At 43.2% G+C, this 21,949-nt stretch overlaps 3 protein-coding genes across 3 annotated transcripts; 2 read left to right on the top strand and 1 right to left on the bottom strand.

Moving 5' to 3' along the window:
• Nucleotides 1–18: 18 nt before the first annotated feature.
• tbc1d10c (TBC1 domain family, member 10C) lies at nt 19–8,120 on the bottom strand. The gene is made up of 10 exons (XM_084549481.1): nt 8,061–8,120; nt 7,652–7,826; nt 6,004–6,103; nt 5,675–5,782; nt 5,246–5,352; nt 4,938–5,052; nt 4,625–4,690; nt 4,303–4,492; nt 3,433–3,593; nt 19–3,018 (listed from the first exon to the last, which is right to left on the bottom strand). Exons 2-10 carry the CDS (start codon nt 7,786–7,788, stop codon nt 133–135), a joined length of 3,870 nt encoding a protein of 1,289 aa, XP_084405607.1. The 5' UTR covers nt 7,789–7,826; nt 8,061–8,120; the 3' UTR covers nt 19–132.
• Nucleotides 8,121–8,558: 438 nt separating this feature from the next.
• ndufs8b (NADH:ubiquinone oxidoreductase core subunit S8b) lies at nt 8,559–13,767 on the top strand (the record flags this gene model as incomplete). The annotated part of the gene is made up of 7 exons (XM_084550516.1): nt 8,559–8,631; nt 9,349–9,414; nt 9,493–9,558; nt 9,678–9,767; nt 11,371–11,543; nt 12,090–12,218; nt 13,359–13,767. The coding sequence occupies 7 exons, from the start codon at nt 8,559–8,561 to the stop codon at nt 13,488–13,490; spliced, it is 729 nt and encodes a 242-aa protein (XP_084406642.1). The 3' UTR covers nt 13,491–13,767.
• A 584-nt stretch (nt 13,768–14,351) lies between these two features.
• Nucleotides 14,352–17,279, top strand: ran (RAN, member RAS oncogene family). The gene is made up of 7 exons (XM_084549501.1): nt 14,352–14,424; nt 15,384–15,441; nt 15,599–15,683; nt 16,020–16,145; nt 16,260–16,447; nt 16,576–16,746; nt 16,903–17,279. The coding sequence occupies exons 2-7, from the start codon at nt 15,409–15,411 to the stop codon at nt 16,945–16,947; spliced, it is 648 nt and encodes a 215-aa protein (XP_084405627.1). The 5' UTR covers nt 14,352–14,424; nt 15,384–15,408; the 3' UTR covers nt 16,948–17,279.
• The last annotated feature ends 4,670 nt before the right edge of the window (nt 17,280–21,949 follow it).

The following is a 21,949-nucleotide window of genomic DNA, read 5'->3' as shown; positions in this document are numbered from 1 at the left end:
TTATTTACATGTCAGAAAGTTCAAGTATGGCAAAGATTTAAGAGGCAGGACCTCACACATTAACCAGAGTCTAGTTGAGTTAAAAGGGCAGTGACACCTGATATGAGATTTTTTTCTTTTTTTTTTCTTTTGTCAGAAGTAAGATTCAGTATGAGAAGGAGAATATCTAAATGTCTGTGAACCAGTCTTTGCAGGATGAGGGACCTCATCACTACTTTTCCCTTTTTGCTCTTGAAAACCTTTCCCCCTCGTTTGCGGTTTCCTCCTCTCTCGCTCCCTTTCTTTCTCCTTCTCCTTCTCTTTCTTCTTTTTCAACCTCTCCTCCTCCTTCTCCTTTCTTTCTTGCTCCCTCCGCCTCCTCCTCCTCTCCCTGGAGCTCAGTTTCTCTTCCACCGTTTCCTCCACCAGTTTTCCCGTCCCCGTCCCATCACTGAAATCTTGAATCAAGATTTTCGGCACTTGCATTTTGGGTGTCCCCTTAGCCTTGGTGTTTTTGGGCCGGCGGAAGAGACCGAAACGTTTGGGGTGCTGCTCCTCTGTCACTTCTGCAGGACGTGATGAGATAACTTCTGAAGAACCTGTCACACCAGGATCAGTTTTTCCTGAGTTTACAGCTCCAGGATTGGATTGTGACTCTGTGTGTTCAACTTTTGGGTGATTAGGGGCGCGCTGAGATTGGCTAGTTGTCTGTGGGGTGGTGAAGAGATCCCCAGAGAGCGCTGACCTGGAGCCACGTGAGGTGGACGACCTGCGGACACAGACATCAGCTGAAGAGCGGCTGCTGCGACGCCCAGAGGGTTGTGCCAGGGGCTCAGACTGGTCTTTGACAGAGTGGGAATCTTTATCTTGGACTACTTGTGGTTTGTTGTCAGTAAGCAGATCATCTGTTGGTTGAGTAGAGGTGAAGACATCTTCCTCTCCTGCTGTGTTTTCTCCAGCGTTTTCTGTGGTTTCCTCCTCTGCGGGACTCTTTCTGACTTCACTTGTCGGTTGTTCGGTTGTTCGCGTTTCAGAGGTGTCTGGTTGTACTGAACTCTTCTCGTCAGCCTCAGCACTTTCTGTGCTTTCCTCCTCTGCAGGACTCTTCGTGACTTCACTTGTCGGTTGTTCGGTTGTTTGCGTTTCAGAGGTGTCTAGTTGTACTGAACTCTTCTCATCAGCCTCAGCGCTTTCTGTGCTTTCCTCCTCTGCAGGACTTTTTGTGACTTCACTTGTCGGTTGTTCGGTTGTTCTCATTTCAGAGGTGTCTGGTTGCACTGAACTCTTCTCATCAGCCTCAGCGCTTTCTGTGCTTTCCTCCTCGGCAGGACTCTTTGTGACTTCACTTGTCGGTTGTTCGGTTGTTTGCGTTTCAGAGGTGTCTGTTTGTACTGAACTCTTCTCATCAGCCTCAGCGTTTGGTGCTTCAACATGTGCTGAAGTCTCTTCCTTTTCTTCAGCAGTCTCCTGAATCGTTTGATTTTCTGTTGGCGTCTCTTCTACATTTGTTTGATCACAGATGCATTCATCGGCCTCTGCCTTTAAGTGTAAGGTCAAATTTCTTTCTGCTTCTTCCTGTGTAGGTTCCTGTGTAGGTTCACCGGCTTCATTTGACTCACTAATTGGAACTGGTATTTCGGCTTCTGTTTGTGTCTCAGCTGCTGAGACTGTCCCCTCTTGTTGTGCGACGCATTCGGGCGAAGCCGTGATTAATGTCTCCTCCTCCGTCTTTGCCTCTTCCTCTGAACCTGTTTGTATTAATTCATTTTTCATTTCGTCCGGTGTGTCTGCATTTTCTTCTACATTTTCCTGAGTCTGTGCCAGTACTTCAGTTTCTGTCATTGTTCGGGTGTGGGACTCTTCTTTCTCTTCTGTTTCCACTAATGACTCAGTGCTGCGGCATCTTCCCTCAAATGCGCCTTCCTTTTCTTCTTCTTCCTGTTGTGTTTCCGTCTCTGTTGCAGGAGCTTGGTTTTTGACAGTTGAAGCTTCGTCGTCTCCGCCCTCTGGGTCCAGACTTGTCTCAGTTCTTGTCTCTGAGTCTTCTGTGACGGTGGCCATCTGCATCTGTTGCACATTCTCAGTTTCTGTGCTCTCTTCTGGTTTCATGTCAGCCGGAGTCACCTGCTCCTCGCTTGAATCTGCACTTGCTCGCCTCTCCACTTCTGTGTTTGTATCTCCCTCTGTTTGTATCTGAGCCTGGTCGTCCTCCACAGCAGTTGCGTTCTCTGTCACACATTCCTCTGTCTCTTCGTTTGTGTCTTCGGCCTTCATTTCCTGGTCCTTACATTTGTCATCTTGGGATTGGCTCTCAACGTGAACCTCGTCTTCCTCTTCACAGTGAGATGTAGGTTCTGTGGGCTGGAGGACATTTTCAACAGTCTGATCGTTTGCTGGACACTGACTTGTTTCATCTTTCTGGTCTGAAAGCATTCCACTGTCCTCTGTCTCTTTGAGTACGTTTTCCTCTTTTTCAGTGATTTTCGTTTCCGCCTTTTCGATCTCTGTTTCTTCTCTATGTTCTGTTGGTGTGTTTTGGCTTTTTTCCGTGACTTTCTGTTCTTGTAAAAGTTCTTTCCGTTCAGGTTGTCCTGTTAGTCCTGACTCACCCTGTGTTTTGTGTACCTCCAATACTACGTCCTCCTCCTCCTGGACACCCTGCACCTTCTTAAAATCTAAATCAGTCCAGCCTCTCAAGTCCTCTTTTGCTCCCATCGAAAGATGCCTCACAACTTTGTTGCCGCCCTCCTTTTCCCCTGCGCTGCCTTTTCCCCCCTTCCTCCACCTCTTGTGAAGGAGGGAAGGGGACAGCGAGAGCGTTGAAGAAGAGCGAGCGAGAGGGACAGACAGGTTCCCTTGCTCTCTGTCTTTCCTCTCCCGTTCTTCTTTTTCCCGTTGAGCTCTCGCACACGCCATCTGGTATCCTTTGCAGTGACCTCTTGGGTCAAAGGTGGATGATGGTCTGTCTTTCTTCCACTTCTCGAACTCCTTCTCCCTCTGCTTCTCCAGCTCTTTGGAGGACAGTGGCACAGAACACACCTGAAACAAGAGAAAATACTTAGGATTCTCTTTTGTTTGGGTGACCTGTAAGGCCCTGTTATTTCCTTTTGCGTCCTAAAAGATAGTGATGATGAGGGTGCAGATTGGTCTAACATGGTACAATAGCTTTGCGCTGATTTGCACTGATGCTCTCCACCAAAGCAAAAAGTAGACCAGAAATATGCCTGGAAAACTAGTTAATTATTAATTTGCTTATAATTGCCTTTTTCAAATTGTGCTGCTTGTTTATCTGGCTTTTGAGGCTGTGGTCTTGATGCTATCTGTGGTCTTGTTTTGAAGGCTAAACTTCCGCTCTCATTAGCATTAGAAATGAAACCTCTTTGAACTAACTTGAGGGTGGAGCTTGCAGCGCTTATCACAGTGGCTGCCTCCCTCAGCCCATCTCGGTCTTACCTCTGCTATGAAGGCCTCGTCGTCTTCATCTTGGACCTGCTCCTTGATGCCCCTCAGCTTCTCCAGAGTCTCCATCTGGCCCGGACACTGCTTCCTCTGATCGGCCCGACCCAGCACCCGGCGCACGAGCACCACCGCAACCTGGAGCAGCACCCGCACCCCTGGAGAGCAAAGAAGGGGATAGTTGAGGATGGAGAAGAGAATGTGTGACACGGAGGAGGAGGAAGCTGCTGCTGAGGAGCTTCTTCTACACATCAGGAAGAAATGGTTGATTTTAACCTCTCACTCCACAACTCTGTGTGCTACAACAATAACAGCTTCCACATAACACATTTCCAGTTCACTGCAAATGTGTTATGTGGGTGAGAGGTCGGAGCCCATCAAATTCATTCTCAATGAAATCCGAAAAGGGTTTTGTCACGTACACAGGGACAGGAACCTTTACCAAACTGTTGCCACAAAGTTGAAAACCGTATTATTTAAAATGTAATTAATGCTGTATGTTTTCCCATTGGTCCCCAGAATAAAAGCATTTGGACCTGCCGTATAGTTTTATAAAATAACCAATATAAGTTTTGAAGATTGTGCTGTAAATGATCTACTGTTAGTCATCTCTTGAAAGGTGTGAGTTGTGGCACATACAAAGTCAAAGCTATTAGCATCCAGTATTATTAATCTCATGTTAATCAGTCCCCAGGAATTTCTTCTATTCATCTATCCAAATGCTGCTTCTTAAAATGCATTACCACTAGAACAGAAATCTGCAATACATACTGTATATATATATTTTTTTGTTTTATTTAAGCTTAAGGAGATATCTGATTGACTTTTTGACCCCTATGGAACTGGCATACAAAGAGGACGACGCACCGTAACAGAAGAAGAGGTCCCAGACGCGGAGGAGCGTGTTGAATGGAAGGTGACGCGTGAACAGACACATGAGCCAGTCCGTGGCGAACATGAGGGGCTCCACCCCGTGATGGTGCAGGTGTTTATGTACAGCTGGACACGTCTTTTTCAAAACCCAGGTCAGCAGGGCCGCGTCAAAGAGGACTCCCTCCTAAACAACACGGGTGCAGACGGTGTAATTACATGAGTCTGTGTGTTTGGGTCAGACGTCTGCCTTTGAATTCAATTTAATGGAACACATATAAATGATCTGGGTGTCAGATGAGAATGTGCATGTCCTCACCAGCAGAGGGCTGTAATATCCAGGCAGGTACTGCTGGCTGATCTGTACCAGACACCAGAAGGCTTCCTGCCAGGGTAAAATAAGGTGAAGATTAGGTGCCATGGTAGCTCGGTATTGAGGGCATTTATCAGCATTTAAGCCATTGGACAGAATGTAAAAATAATACTTTATCAGCTAGATATACCAGGCTGTGTTACAGATTCAGTGTCTGAAAGGGTCCTTGGTTTCTCCAATGCAAGATTAATGTTTTTGAGATTGGTTTGCAGCTGCTACTTCATGTGAAAGAAAAGTAAACTGCGTTGCTGGTTTCTACCTCTGCAGGCATGTTCATCAGCAGAACTGCAGCCACAGGGCCCTGGGCCTGGCAGTAACCCTCTTCTGGTTGATACTGCGTGAAGGCTTTCAACACCCGGAACAAACCACGCTGCCTGCACACACGCCGCAGTAGTTAGTAACACAAACCAGAAGTTTACATCTCATGATAAGAGCTCACTCCTGTCCTACTGGGCAAATGCAAATGTAATTCGCAGCATATGAAAAAGAAATGAAAGCATGAATGACATTTCTGTAGCTATCAGCTTGTCAGTGTAAAAAAAAAAAAATATTTGAGGCCTTGCCGACCCGTGTCCGTCCTTGGAGAGGAACATCTCGTGGAAAGGGAACTGTCGGTCCAGGTCTCTCTCGATAATATCCACCCAGCTCTGCAGGCCCGGCTGTAAGTCCAGCCTCTTAACACAGACAAAACCTCCTTTATGACAACCATCTACAAAGCACGAGACTACTGCTGTCTAATGTTATACTGTTATACTCAAATTGTTATGCTGATTTATGATATAGTCCAGGAAAAGTCATAAAATATTTATCACAAGCTCCTACAGCCCACTGATATATTTGTATTATAAATTACATCAGTGACTGATTTTCCTTAATGTATTAATTCATACAGTAAAAAGTGACAAATCAGTTATCAGTTAAGTTACAGACACCAGCCCTTGTTCCTGCCGACTACTAGAAAACATGTCCCGCAGTGTGTGTGTTTAGTTTCCCTACCTCGTATAGTTTTTCATTTTGTTTCATCTTGACTGAGGCTCCACTCAGCAGAGGCCAGGCCTTGGCTCTGAGCGAGGCAGGGATGCCTTTCTGACACTGCTCTTTTATCTGAGGAGACACACATCCACAAAGATAGCACAAAGCAGCGTAAATCCTGACTTATCAAAGTAGATAAAGCACATTAACAGTGGCCAATAAACTATGGCCGTGGTTTACAGTGGGACACAATACCAGGAGTCTGAATTAAATGTGATTCAGCTTTCATTTCTTGTGTTATTTCAATACTCTGAGCTGAGTTATCGTTATTACGGGTCTAAAATGGGTCACACCTTGTTCTTCTTCATCGACAAGATGCGTTCCTCTTGCAGAATGATGTTTATCCACTTGGCCTCCCTCTGCCGGACCAGTTCAGGGGATGGGCCCACACTCCTGACATGACGCAGCACACAAAACACCAGGTAAGTGTTTTAAACATAAGGGATAAAACCTCTTAATGTGTTTTGAGTTTTTCATATATGGAATGTCTAAAAACTTCTTAAAAGTCATTTTTACTGGCGACCTTTATGCCAGAGTTGCTTCACGCACATTTTGTGTGTTGTCACTACAGAGACAGCGCTCCGAAAGGCAAGACAGGAAACAGGAAAACCGCAAGTTTGCAGTGTGACGTCTCCACGGCAACAGATCAGGATGTTATCAATGGGGAAAGTGTGACAGGTAGCATTTTGTTCAGTTATACTAGATTTATATAGCTTTGCAGGCCTTCACTGCCAGGACGTTTTCACTGTTTATTACATGCACTCTAAATACAGGGCCATAACTGAAAGTATGAGGCACAGTATTCTTTAAGCAGACTGTCTGCGTAGCTCTAAAACGTATTCAACACATTTGTAGAAAACGTATGAAATCCACGTCATCGCAGCGTGCCCACTGTGTGCCATAATCTCACAGGTAAAGGATTTTGCAACACTCTCGTGTCATTATTGATCATTATTGATTTACCAGAATACCAGGTGTCTCTGCTTTAAACATTTCCGCTCTGAGCCAGTGTGGTTGAAGCTGCATTACAACTCTCAGCTCGACTCGCTACAGCTTTTTTAATAGATCTCCTCTCCTTGCAGTGCTTGGAGATTCTCAAATAGATGAAGACCTTCAAACAAATGTTGCTGGAGCTGAAGATTTCTATTAAAGCCAGTGCACTAATTGTCTTTTGGTGTGATATTTATTAAATATAACACATTATTTCCCAGGTTGCCTCCGTGTATTGGATGCAGATGCTGTCCTGTCTCTTAAAAACGTTGAATTAAAACACTGCTCTTTAGATGTGTGGTCTCTTTAGAACTTCCTGTTCTTGCCATGAGAAAATGACTTAGTTTCTCATCTCAGGCTCCTTTTAGAAACTTTCAGTTCACCTGGGCTCCACCTATCAAACAGTTTTTCAGCTCTCAGGACAACAAACTCTTTTAAATTAGTTCTTTGGGCATCAATAGAAACAAGAGCATCATAATTAATAATTAATAATACATGTATGGGGTCGTATACGGAGTCATAATAGTTAAATCATCAGATCAGAGCGACATGCTTGTTATTATACAGTTAAACAGCAGGTAGAATCCTTTGGAACCAATCATTTTTAATAATTCACATCAACTCTAAATGAACTTTTTACATTTTTGACAAATTATTTTTGGTATCGAACATTGTATGGTCGCACTGTAAATTTCTTGAATGGGTTCAGGTTTTGCGTTTTCTATATCTGTCATTTGCCAACCACCCATAGTCTGTAAAGTCTGGGTTTTCTAAACTGTGTGATCATCATCATCAACCTCCTGAGGCTATGTTTGCCTTTCTGCTGTTTCCTCTTCAGATAAAACGCACAAACCTTTCTTTGAAAAGAAAATGAAGCCGTACACCTGGTTTGGTCTAGCTCAGTGTCAGTGCAATAACAGTACAGAAGCACGATGTGGACGAAGCGCTCACCCAGCTGTGGATCCATTGGTCAAAATGAAGCCAAACCGGTCCGTCTCGGGTTCCAGGCTGACCTCTGACCCTCCATCCGATCCGGAGCTGTCCTCTTCACTGAGGTTCTTCTGCGCTGCACTTGACGGACTCAACATCTTTCGCAGTGAAAGGAGGAGGCCCTTTTACTTGATCACTGTGATAATGCGAAGCCGATTGAGTCAGAGATGAGTAAAATCAATATATGAGAGATGGTAAGTAACTGAAGGACATCCAGAAATAGTAGCTAGTTCGCAAACGTTCTCTTTGTTTCATCAAAGTCATAAAATCGTCTGACTCTAACATTAGTGTAAATCAACTTCCTGCTTTTTATCGGTGAACATAACCGCGTTTTTTAAGCCCCCGTTAATATGCATTTTAATGTAATTACCTTTTACATTTCCGTCACATTTGAACTGTCGGTTGCTGAAGAGGTGAAGTGTGAGAGATCCTCTAGTGATGGAAGAGGAAGACAAACTTCCTCTCTCTCTTGCCCATTTGCTCTCTCTCTCTCTCTCTCTCTCTCTCTCTCTCTCACTCTCTCTCTCACTAATACAAATACACAATGTCCCGTCCTTCCCTTTGACATTTGACAATGAGTGTGTGCTTTTGTGGCAGCAAACCAACTATTTATAGACTAGTCTTTCACAATCTATTATTTTTTTTTAGATGCCATGGAAGTGACAGATACTCAAACATGAGTCTTCCTTACATGACTTATGTGATTCAGTGATTTGTGTGTAATAGCTTTATTGCTTTTAAACATTGGTGGAGATGGTGCAATTATATGAACCCAAAGGTAAATCTATTTACATAATGTGAGCACAATGAGGGCACCGGTTAACCTGCGATTAAGAATGAGGTCTCCCATCTAAGAATGAGGTCTTGAATGCAGCACAAGCACTACTGCGCAGTTCACGGACCGTTGTTTTCGTTCTGGTCATCTGAAGATTGTGTCAACGGTAAGTCCAGTTAAACAGGCTAATATAATAAAGTGCAGCTATATTTTGTTATTTCTTATGATTATTTTAAGCTAAAACTAAAAAAAAAGCACAACTAGGCTGAGTTTATGGCTCGTATTATGCCAGCTGACCCTAAATGAACTAACCATTAGGAAATTAGCTGCAAAAATGCTGTATTACGAACCTGTGTCGTCCGAATAAATCAAAGTAAATAGCTTAATCGAAGCTTTAAGGAAGGTCTGTGGTAGTTTTTCAGCCGAAGAGAGTAATTTTACTAACGGTTTATTTGAAATGACGCGTTCACGTGTATCGCGCAGACCTCATTTAAGAATCCGAAAACATTACATGACTAGAGTCCCTTAGCCTGTTGTTAATTGTAGGCCTTGTTTGTGGTTCGACAATATTTAATGTGATTTAAAAAAAAAATAAAAAGCCATAAACGTTTCCGTTTATATGAAATCTTTGAATGTAGGTTTAGCAACGCTCGGTTATCCGTGAATGTTCCTAAATCACTTTAACCGGATATGTTGCCGTTCTTCCCATTCTGTCGGCGTTCCGTGAATGTGCCAAATCGCCAACGTGCTGATTAGTATTTGGGGCGGCAGATTAGAGGACGGCTGTTCCCTTCTGGCAGTCTCATCTCTTGTTGTCAGAACTTTTTAAGGCTGCAACAAGGTTTGGGTTTAACTTGATCTAATGTGTGCTCATCTGTTTCAGTAATCTTCTCTGCTCAGATGTCTTCTGCGTTGAGTCTCCGTCTTCTCCACTGCTACTCAAAGCAAGGTACTGTAACAGGTGTCATTAACATTGTATATGCACAAAATCTGGCCTATTAACGTTGCTTATTGCATTACTTTCCAGGCACAATTGGATATGGCCATGGTGTCACGCGCTCATTCAGTGTCAGTGTGCAGAGAGATGGATATAGTAAGTGCTGCTACACACCGAGAGATATTAATAGGCTATATATGACATGTCAGAGTCACCACATGTGAAAGATTATTTTCTAACCACACATCTGCTTACTTCTTTTATTGTGCTGGCAGAGTATGTCAATGCTCAGGAGCTGCCGACAGACCTGAGATCCATCACTGACCGGGCTGCCACCACCCTCCTTTTGACTGAGCTCTTCAGAGGTCACATTTAATATTACGTCAGCCATTTACTGTGAACAACAACATAGAACTATTTAACATAAATAACTGGAAAGCCCCTTTGCTCTGGTGACATACTCTTGAATCATTCATGCATACACCAGGTGTTTGCTCTGTAAACTCTCTAGAATATAAAATGCATACATACACTATATTACCAAAAGTATTCGCTCACCTGCCTTTACTCATTCTATGAACTGAAGTGCCATCCCATTCCTAACTCATAGAATTCAATATGATGTCGGTCCACCTTTTGCAGCTATTACAGCTTCAACTCTTCTGGGAAGACTGTCCACAAGGTTGAGGAGAGTGTTTATAGGAATTTTTGACCATTCTTCCAAAAGCGCATTGGTGAGGTCACACACTGATGTTGGTCGAGAAGGCCTGGCTCTCAGTCTCCGCTCTAATTCATCCCAAAGGTGTTCTATCGGGTTCAGGTCAGGACTCTGTGCAGGCCAGTCAAGTTCATCCACACCAGACTCTGTCATCCACGTCTTTATGGACCTTGCTTTGTGCACTGGTGCACAGTCATGTTGGAAGAGGAAGGGGCCCGCTCCAAACTGTTCCCACAAGGTTGGGAGCATGGAATTGTCCAAAATGTTTTGGTATCCTGAAGCATTCAATGTTCCTTTCACTGGAACTAAGGGGCCAAGCCCAGCTCCTGAAAAACAACCCCATACCATAATTCCTCCTCCACCAAATTTCACAGTTGGCACAATGCAATCTGAAATGTACCGTTCTCCTGGCAACCTCCAAACCCAGACTCGTCCATCAGATTGCCAGATGGAAAAGCGTGATTCATCACTCCAGAGAACGCGTCTCCACTGCTCTAGAGGCCAGTGGCGGCGTGCTTTACACCATTGCATCCGACGCCTTGCATTGCACTTGGTGATGTGTGGCTTGGCTGCAGCTGCTCGGCCATGGAAACCCATTCCATGAAGCTCTCTGCGTACTGTACTTGGGCTAATCTGAAGGTCACATGAAGTTTGTAGCTCTGTAGCAATTGACTGTGCAGAAAGTCGGCGACCTCTTTGCACTATGCGCTTCAGCATCCGCTGACCCCTCTCCGTCACTTTACGTGGCCTACCACTTCGTGGCTGAGTTGCTGTTTTTCCCAAACGCTTCCATTTTGTTATAATAGAGCTGACAGTTGACTGTGGAATATTTAGGAGCGAGGAAATTTCACGACTGGATTTGTTGCACAAGTGGCATCCTATGACAGTTCCACGCTGGAATTCACTGAGCTCCTGAGAGCGGCCCATTCTTTCACAAATGTCTTGTTTCACAGTCTGCATGCCTGAGTGCTTGAATTTATACACCTGGGGCCAGGCCAAGTGATTAGAACACCTGATTCTGATCATTTGAATGGGTGAGCGAATACTTTTGGTAATATAGTGTATCTGCAGCAGAAAATAGTAACTTAATGTTGTGGCATGTGTCCGAGTGCTGCAGACAGGGTAGGGAAGTTTTGATTGATGGACTGAATTATTGTTGGTTTTGCTTTTCATCTCTTGACATGTATTGAAATGTATGTTAACAGCAGCACTGTCCCTCAAATCACTTTGATTCAACGCTTCACGTGCAGGTTTGGCGATGACCATGAGTTACCTGTTCCGTGAACCTGCCACCATCAACTACCCGTTTGAGAAGGGCCCTCTGTCGCCACGCTTCCGCGGGGAGCACGCCCTCCGCCGCTACCCTAATGGAGAGGAGCGCTGCATCGCCTGTAAGCTGTGTGAGGCCGTCTGCCCTGCTCAGGTGAAGTTCCTTTTAGTTAGATAAATTAACGATAGCACCGTATTATATTATAAGTGATCACATGTCACCAAGAATGATCAGAAAGCATGATGCTTTTTTTTAAAGCAAACAAAGGTATGTATTATTCTGAGTAGTCAATATCAGAAGACAATTGTTTCATGGAAACACAATTACAGCATGTTTTTATAAGACTACATCACCTTTACTGACAAACACAACAAATGTGACAAGATTGGATTGGTTGAATGAAGAGGATCACTTTTAATCAGGTTCATTCTTTTGAAACATTTGGGTATTTTGTGTCTAAAAACAATTTTAAAAAGTGAGTCACTTATTCAGCACATATAATATTTGCATGCTGTTGGCCGCCCACCCATGTCTATTGTCTCTGTTTTACATACAGTATAGACACCACATTGTTTTTTTTTTCCTATGCACACATATACATAGCGTTAAGCATTACCTAATGCTTAAAGGTAATGCACTATTCACCTGAAAAGTCTGTCTCAAGCTCTGGCTTCATTTTCCTCCATGTCTTTCGTTCAGGCTATAACTATTGAAGCTGAGACTCGAGCTGATGGCAGCAGGAGAACTACACGCTACGACATCGACATGACCAAATGCATTTACTGTGGTTTCTGCCAGGAAGCCTGCCCTGTTGATGCAATTGTTGAGGTACAGATAAGCTAATGCTGTACACTGCATTGAACAGTGACATCAGTTTCACATTTACATTCCTATAGCAGAGCAACACTTCAGTGCTGTTTATACTAAAGCATAAGCACTCTAGACCTCCAATGCTTCAAACAAACTGCTTGAATGGAAATCCCACACGTCCAGTAGCGATTAGTCAGGTGTAAGTAGGGTTTGAACTTCTCTTTCATTTTGTCATTATTCACACGGCTACTTCAGTCTTTTTTTGTGTACAGCTTATCACCCATGAATGCCTCACCTTTTCACCACGCCTTCCGCTGTGCCCTTTCGAAACACTTCTACCCGTGTTTATAGTGGTTCAACTAAACCTGAAGCTATAAGAAGCATGCAGTTTGGATTGCAACACTTCTTATGTAAAATTTCTGTTTGGATAGATAGATAAATAGCAGCCTGTCACTGAATGAGCTTCTCTGCCTGACTATGGTGGAGGACGGTGGACATTGTTTGTGATGGACTGGAGTTTGTTCAAGGTCCTTGCCTCTGCCACCGATGTCAGGGACTCCAGCTCTGCCCCTACCACAGAGGCCGTCTTCTATATCAGTTTGTCCAGCCGCAAAGTGCCCTTCTTCTTAGTGCTGCCTCCTCAGCACACCACAGCTGGGCACTGGCAACGAAAGTCTGGTAGAACATGTCCAGCAGCTTTCGGCAGATGTTAAATGATCTTATTCTCCGAAGGAAATAGAGAGGAGTCTGACCTTTTTTGTATACTGAGTCTTTGTTAGCTGGCCAGTCCAGTTTGTGATCCAGCTGTAGACCCAGGTATTTATAGGTCTGAACCACCTCTACACACTCCCCGTTGATGGTTATGGGCTGCAGGTGGGGCCTGGACCTCCAGAAATCCACTACCATCTCTTTGGTTTTAGCTGTATTGAGCCGAAGGTGGTTTGCTTCGCACCATGAGACAAAGTTGTTCACTTGATTCTTGTACTCCTGTTTTGGTCCATCTCTGATACACCCCACAATTGCAGTGTCATCTGAGAACTTCTGCATATGACATGACTCTGTGTTGTAATTGAAGTCCGGGGTGTACAGGGTGAATAGGACAGGGGAGAGCACAGTTCCCTGTGGTGATGTAACTGAATGATTTTATCTCTCCCTTAGGGTCCAAACTTTGAGTATGCCACAGAGACCCACGAGGAGCTTCTTTACAACAAAGAAAAGCTGCTTAACAATGGAGACCGATGGGAGGCTGAGATAGCAGCCAATATACAGGCTGACTACCTGTACAGATAGATGGTTCACTCCCACTGAAGCTATGTCCTACATGAAAATGATACGTCTTATGCATTAAAGAGTTTACGTGTAGCTTTACAGATATGCCAGCAAATTACAGATGAGTAGTGAAGCCTTGCAGCCTCACAATCTGTTGACAGAACACATAAAAACATGTTAAACGCACAAATTACTGTATGTATTGTAAGGACGGGTGAGATTGCACTTTATGACTATTAAGTCCAACCCAAATGAACAGTCTGTTACAGAATATTTCAGTGGCACTGGAAATAATGTTGTATCTGATTTAATAGTAATTACAAACAGATTATTTTTATGATATTTAAGATACTGAAATAAATCATATTTAAAAGCCAACTGTTCATTCTCCTGCTGCATTAATGCTGGTGTTGAAACACCATCGATTATCACCAGTTGACAAGTCTGTAATTGAAAAAAAAAAAATGTGGTTTTGGTTCTTCAAGTGAAACAATGTCTGGATTTAGCTTTAAAGATGTAATGATTTGCAGCTTTTATCAGTTTTATGCCGAGTAAAAATCCCCCAAACAAGTCATTTATTCAACTTCACGTACGTCATATAATAACGCAACATAGAACTACATTTATCAAGAAAACTAATCAGTAACTATTCTCCATTGTTTTGAAATAAGTTGACATTCCTGTAAATCCTTTTCAGATGCATCCTGCAGTTCTTCGAGATACGTGTAAGGCATGGCATAAATTATACGTTACAAGCTTTGAGGCTTTGGAGTATATTTGTCTTAAAGCTGACTGCTGAATCATGGTCTGCAGATATTATGGTCCATGCCCTAAAAGCAGATGCGTTTTTGCCGCTGCGTGGATCACATGATAAGGGCGGAAACTGACTCATAGTCCACGCTGAATCTCCCGCGAACGCAGCCATTTACTCTTTTCTCTCTAGGCAGTGACACCGGTGAGTCTCTACATTCTTCTCTCATTGCGGCCCATCCTAAATTTTATGTGTCTGTTTGTCCTTAAAGACTGTTTAAACAGTGGAGAACTGAAAGGTTCGCTTTGGGGTTTTGTGTGGCGTTTAGGTGTAGCCATGTGAGAAATGAGCGGCTAGATTGGCCCATTGGTTTTCTTGTGCTAACTCCCAGCTAGCTTAGCCGTTAGCTCAGTGAAAAAAAAGAATGGCTTCCATGCTGTGGTAGCTAACAGGTTAGCAACCGCCGCACTCCCTCATTTCCACTGCTTTGTTCTTAAGAACTGCTTATAGTCCTGTTGCTGTATTTATTTACTAATGCCGGGAAAACATATTTGAATACGCAAAGTGAGTTTACATGTGTTTAGTTTTTGTTAAGGTTAGCCATCAACTGCAACATGGAACACATTAGCTGGACTTCCAGTCCGATTGTTCCAGTCGAACAAGAAAAAGTGCGGTCGCGCGTCGTATGGCGCATTCAAACCAACGTTGCTAGCTTGTGTGCTAGCTAGCAACCACCAGTGTTGAAATAACGTTTCGTCGGTCGAGCCTGACTTGTCTTTGTTAAACCTTTTAGTATGCGGCGTTCATGATTTAGTTTAACGCGCAGCCTTTTCTAGGCAAATTCAGGCGTTGACATAACTGTAGCGTTGCACGCAAACGTGTATGTGGACATTAGCTGGAATAGAACATGCTAGAAGTGGTTATCTCTAGGCAACAGCCTGATGAATAGCCGATGGCCTAGCCGTAAATTAAACCGCCCAATGCGACAAAAAAAGCCGATTGCAATCAGTCATAACCAGTGCTCGGCCTTTATTCCACCAAAATGTTAATTTTTGTCAATGCTAACACAGCTAGCTTTAGTGATGGTTGTCTAACAAGGCAGACAGGCGGGTGACGGAGTACGTGCTAACTAACCATCCCGCCTTGTGTTGTTTCCTACTCAGAAAAATCGCAATCACGGCGGACTCAATGGCACAGTGTGTACCGGTGGCGGTATTTAAGGTAAGTGTTTGCATTGTAATATCACTCGTGTCCAATTTAGCGGTCTTACAAGTTAAAGCGGTGTAGCGCCTGCGTTACTTAAGCTAGCGGTGCTAACGGCTAATGTGATAAACCAGTATCAACCAGTCTGAACTAACCTGTGGTGTTTATCTCACAGCTGGTGTTGGTGGGAGATGGAGGCACCGGCAAAACAACCTTTGTCAAGAGACACATTACAGGAGAGTTTGAGAAGAAATATGTTGGTGAGTAAACACGTGAAATAAGTGCCAAGTACAGAAGGGTTAAAGACCTGGAATTATCCTGAGATCTCAGCTCTGATGTGGAGTCATTAGCAGTTGATGCTGTGCCCTATTCTGGCCAGATTAAGCTGAAAGCGGGCTCTGGTCCAAAACCTGTGCTGTGACTCCTTACTGAGCCACCTGCTTTCAGAAGTGGAAATGCTGAATTAGCTTTGAGGTAATTTAGGTGCAGGGACATCAACGCGTTTGTTAAATGCCCTGCTTGCTTAATGTCTGAGAGATATGTCTCAAAGTTATGTTTTTCTTGCCCTTACATGTTGCCTGTGCTTGTAATTCTAGCTACTCTGGGAGTAGAGGTGCACCCACTGATGTTCCACACCAACAGAGGTGCCATCAAGTATAATGTGTGGGACACAGCCGGTCAGGAGAAGTTTGGAGGCCTGAGAGATGGCTACTATATTCAAGGTGCTCTTCACATTCTAAGCAAGCTGCTCTGCTTGTTACATTCTTCCCAGCTGCCATTTGAAGTCATCCCTCATGTGTGACATGGAGTGTAAAATCTCCCTTCTACCCCAACAGCTCAGTGTGCTATCATCATGTTTGACGTCACCTCTCGAGTCACCTATAAGAACGTGCCCAACTGGCATCGTGACCTGGTCCGCGTGTGTGAGAACATTCCCATTGTCCTGTGTGGCAACAAGGTGGACATCAAAGACAGGAAAGTCAAAGCCAAGAGCATCGTGTTTCACCGCAAGAAGAACCTGCAGGTGATAACTGCGCACCGATATTGTGCATCTCCTGTACTCTGTCACTTCTGAATCCTAAAAGACACTGGATTGATTCTATCTGACGTTTAACCATAGTTTCTAACTGCTGTAATCTGTTCTGTCCCCAGTACTATGACATTTCCGCCAAGAGTAACTACAACTTTGAGAAACCTTTCTTGTGGTTAGCAAGGAAGTTGATTGGTGATCCTAACTTGGAGTTTGTGGCCATGCCTGCCCTCGCTCCCCCAGAGGTCCAGATGGACCCAACCCTTGCTGCCAAGTATGAGGAAGAGCTTCAAGTGAGTATAACCATACTGGCTCGATTTATGTGCAGATGCAAATATGTTAACCCTAATCCAGCAGCTTCTTGATCTGAGAAAAGTATATAGAGAAACTTGGCAGAATAACGTTTAAGATTTGGAATCTGAAAATTCATTTGGTCTTCTTCCCTCCAGGTTGCATCACAAACAGCACTCCCAGATGAAGAAGATGACCTCTAACCTGTTACTTGGATTCTTCCCTCTCCCCCAAACTGTGGACAGGAAGTTGTTGGAGTTTTGCCCCCTTTACTGTAAAATCCCTTTTCAGATTTTTTTATTTTTGAATTTTTTCGTTTGTTTTAAAACTAAGAAAAAAACTTGGTGGAAAAGTTGTGGTTCTAATTTCACTGTATAAGACACACCCACCCTAGTGTTGTCGTCAGCATCGCAATGTGCTACTCTTCATCTTCGAGCACCCTCCACTGCACTTGCCCAGCTCACATAATGCTGTTGTATGGTGTATTGGAAGCACTAATGGGAGTAAACTTTGAATAAAAACATTCTCAATATAACATGTCTGTTTGTTGTCATTTCCCTGCAAGGCATGATGCTTTGAGTCACATTCCTTTCTAGTCGAAATAGTTCTAACAGGCCTCTTCATTAAACGTACTTCTGCATGACAGGAAAAACACAAGCATTAATGACAAAGGATGATGTCAAATGATCAAATTGAAGTTTCTCAGTGAGCAAGATGGTGCAGTTGTGAGGTGGTATGCATGCTACAAGAAACCTGAAAGGGCTTGCCATACACTAGTCCTTGATTGCAACACAGCCTACAATGGGCTCAATACATTGATATGCAATACCACAATGTAAAAGGAAAATCTGAAATGATTGACCCTTATAAAAAAATCTCCCACCCGTGTACTGTCAAGAGTGGCATGTAGAAACACTGGAAAACTAAATCCAGTTCATGTATCTACAGAAGATGGTGCTTGCATATGAGTTAAAGGAGAAGTGGTGGAGGTAATTCAAAGATTATTCTGAATAAATAGTAATAGTTGTCCAGATAGAAATGGTTGAAATCACAACTATATCTTTGCTTTTTTTTCAAAATTACTGATTATGCTGAGGTATGCTACTTCAATGAACATACACTATATTGCCAAAAGTATTCGCTCACCCATCCAAATAACTGAATTCAGGTGTTCCAATCACTTCCATGGCCACAGGTGTATAAAATCAAACACCTAGGCATGCAGAATGCTTCTACAAACATTTGTGAAAGAATGGGTCGCTCTTAGCTCAGTGAATTCCAGAGTGGTACTGTGATAGGACGCCACCTGTGCAACAAGTCCAGTTGTGAAATATCCTCCCTACTAAATATTCCACAGTCAGCTGTCAGTGGTATTGTAAAAGTGGAAGCGATTGGGAACTACAGCAACTCAGCCACTTTGTGGTCAGAGTGGGGTCAGTGCTGAGGTGCATAGTGCGCAGAGGTCGCCAACTTTCTGCAGAGTCAATCGCTACAGACCTCCAAACTTCATGTGGCCTTCAGATTAGCTCAAGAACGGTGTGTAGAGAGCTTCATGAAATGGGTTTCCAGGGCCGAGCAGCTACATCCAAGCTATACATCACCAAGTGCAATGCAAAGAGTTGGATGCAGTGGTGTAAAGCACGCTTCCAATTTGGTGGAGGGGGGATTATGGTGTGGAGTTGTTTTTCAGGAGCTGGGCTTGGCCCCTTAGTTCCAGTAAAAGGAACTCTGAATGCTTCAGCATACCAAAAGATTTTGGACAATTCCATGCTCTCAACTTTGTGGGAATAGTTCGGGCATGGCCCCTTCCTGTTCCAACATGACTGCGCACCAGTGCAAAAAAAGAAAGGTCCATAAAAACATGGATGGGTGAGTTTGGTGTGGAAGAACTTGACTGACCTGCACAGAGTCCTGACCTCAACCCGATAGAAAACCTTTGGAAGAATGATCAAAAATGCCCATAAATGCCCTCCTAAACCTTGTGGAAAGACTTCCCAGAAGAGTTGAAGTTGTTGTAGCTGCAAAGGGTGGGGCGACATCATATTAAACCCTGTGGATTAAGAATGGGATGTCACTGTAGTTCATATGCGTGTAAAGGCAGATGAGCGTACATACTTTTTACTACACACTTTTGGCAATACAGAGTTTATGTCCTATGTGATTTTGCAAGGCAGACTTTGGCTTTCCACATCAGTTTTGTGTAAGCTGCCTGCTGCTCCAGGACTGTAGGTATGTCAAAGACAAACAATTTACAAAAAAATAAAAAAAAATAAAAAATACTGCCACTCAGGGACCAGCATCCTCATGTAGTATGTTTTTTATGGAAACGTGGTAAAGCTACTGGATCGATGAGGATTTCCAATAATAACCACCACAGTGCTGACCACTAGGTGTCAGCCATGTTCTTTTTTCAGAGCACAGTGAACGTGCACCTTACAATTACGTAATAGGTCTGCCTCTTCGTTGTGACGTATGGTTCTTATCCGCTATTACGCGGATCTGACTGCTATCTCAAAAATCCTCCATTTGCACCTCAAATTCAGACTGTCCTTTAAGACATTTAGAGCAGGTGCAGATCAACCAGCTCATAACTATATAAAGGGGCCACAGAAGAGGACAGAGACACCAGCAGTCGGCTCCCAGTTGGGGACCGGTGGCTGAATTAATAAAACGTTTCTTTATCGGCTTATCTGAGATCAAATGACCACGATATGATGAGGAGATAAGAGACATGGGAGTTTGTTTTTAGTAAATAACCGTGTCACCCAACTGTAAACACCACAGTCTTGTTTATTAGTAATATTCTATGGCCTATGATGTAGCTTACTAATTAAGATTCAGATTCAGAAATGCAATGAAACCATGGTCCAGTTGGTTTTTATATAATTACTGATATTTACTGATTAAAATCTAACATTTCACTCTTGCTGTTGCTGTATTACTATTAAACCCTCCAAAGCAGGACCTATACTGTCTCCTCAGTTCACTGTTATTATGATGACTCTGTTGTCTGTGTTGCATTTAAGTACATCATATACATCTCTACTTCACCATATTACAAAGCCTTTAGATGAGTAATATGAATTGGGAGCTTAACAATATGAACATGTGCAGTGAAGTGCAGTTTAAACATCTACTATCATGCAAACAAAGAACAGAAAATGCTGGCCAGTAGTATTTTGACTTTCTCTGGCGTGTTTCACTGACATTACTGTCCTTTGTGGTTTGCAGGGTGAAAAGTGGTATTTTCTTCATAATTAAAAAAAAAAAAAATAATCCATACTGAATGGATGCTGTGTTGAAGTCATTTGCTGATGAACACTGTTCTCAAACAGGAACACCTTGATTAAAATGTAAACGACTAATAAATAATGAACATGTCAAGGCTTCAGTTCATTGAAGACAGTTAAAACAGACACAAAGACAATGACTCGAATAGGTTTATAATCACAGGAAAACAATATAGCTTGCCCACATGGTTAAGTTCCATTTGCAAACCCTTAAGTTGACATTACATTTCTAAAATGCATCACATCAGGGGAGAAGATCTGTAATGTCTCTGTTTTTAGAGCTGAAGTAGGTCCCTGCTATTATTCTGCAGGTCAGTTTGCCCCATGTAATAGCTTACTAGTTCTTTCTGCAACTCTTACTTCAGGGTCATGGCCTTGGGTGTAAAATGTAGACACTGTGCAACGTCTGTACTGAATTTCATCACGACACATTCATTAGCAGTACAATTTGACCAAATTAAAGATGTGTCAGAGATCATAACAAAGGCGGATTATTAGCTCCAGACCTCTGAAACATGTTTATGCACCAACGCAGAAAAATAAAACCAAAAACAAACAAAAAAAATGGTTTTGATGAATGGATGAGTCTTACTGGGTTTTTTTATGACTTTTTGCACCACAAATGTCCACATACTTTATAGATTGCCTCAGACTTCGGTGAACACATTCACAGTCAATGAAATCTTATTACTTTACCTTTCAGTAAACTGTTCTTTGATGTAGTTGTTCTGAGAGAGACATATCAAGAATTATTGGGAGAAGAGTTATTTTCAGGTATTTGTGTCACATGCAAGCTAAATTTCAGTCCCCATGGTGATCCTTTGGCCTAAGTCAGACGGTCATCATTTGTGCAATTCTATGGTTTATGACCAAATACCTGAGAAATTGATGAAACTGTGTGACTTATGCTGACATGTTAAGCCAAATTAACAGCCATATTAAGACAGTGTAAACAGCAGAAAATTTGTTTCAAATTTGCATTTCTATTAGGGACAGACTGCAGAGAACAGTCAGGGCTGCAGAGAGGATCATTGGCACTGACCAGTCCAGGGTCAGGAAGCGGGCCGGTAAAATCTCCACAGACCCCTCGCACCCCGTTCACAACCTGTTTAGACTCCTCCCCTCAGGCCGGCGTTACAGAGCACTGTACGCAAAAACCACCTGCCACAAAGACAGTTTCTTCCCCCGGGCTGTCGCTCTGTTGAACTCTGAGCAGTCACAGAGTGTGAGACCATCCACATCAACACATGAACAATAACAATAACTCTGCATTATTGTATATACTCACTGCACAAACTCCTGCATCATTGTATATATCTGCCCTTATGCTTTTTCTCTCAATTTTTATTTTTTATTCTATTTTTATTTTATGTGTACAGTATGATATTTATTTTTTACACTTATTTAAGTTCTGTGTGTTTCTATACAAGAGAGCAAAAGTTACCGGAGTCATGTTCCCTGTATGTGCACACATACTTGGCCAGTAAAGCTGATTCTGATTCTGATTCTGATTCTGAGTTTAATCAGCTGGCTATTTAGTTCCACATAATGTGTTGTGGGGGCAGCACAGTGGCGAGGTCGTTAGCACTGATGCCTCACAGCGAGATGCCTCACCCTGGTTCGAATCCATGGGCCGACTGGGCCTTTCCGTGTGGAGTTGGCATGTTTTCCCTGTGTCTGCATGGGTTCTCTCAAGGTACTCCAGCTTCCTCCTACTGTCCAAAGACATGCTGGTTAGGTCCATTGGTGATTCTAAATTGGCCGTAGGTGTGAGTGTGAATGGTTGTCTGTCTCTCTGTGTTAGCCCTGCAATAGACTGGCGACCTGTCCAGGGTGTACCCTGCCTTTCGTCTGATGTCAGCTGGGATAGGCTCCAGCAGACCCCGCGACCCTTCACAGGAACAAGCTGTTACAG

The sequence above is a fragment of the Chelon labrosus genome (genome assembly GCF_963514085.1).
Source record: "Chelon labrosus genome assembly, chromosome: 8".
NCBI lineage: Eukaryota > Metazoa > Chordata > Actinopteri > Mugiliformes > Mugilidae > Chelon > Chelon labrosus.
This window is presented reverse-complemented; position numbering and strand designations above follow the sequence as displayed.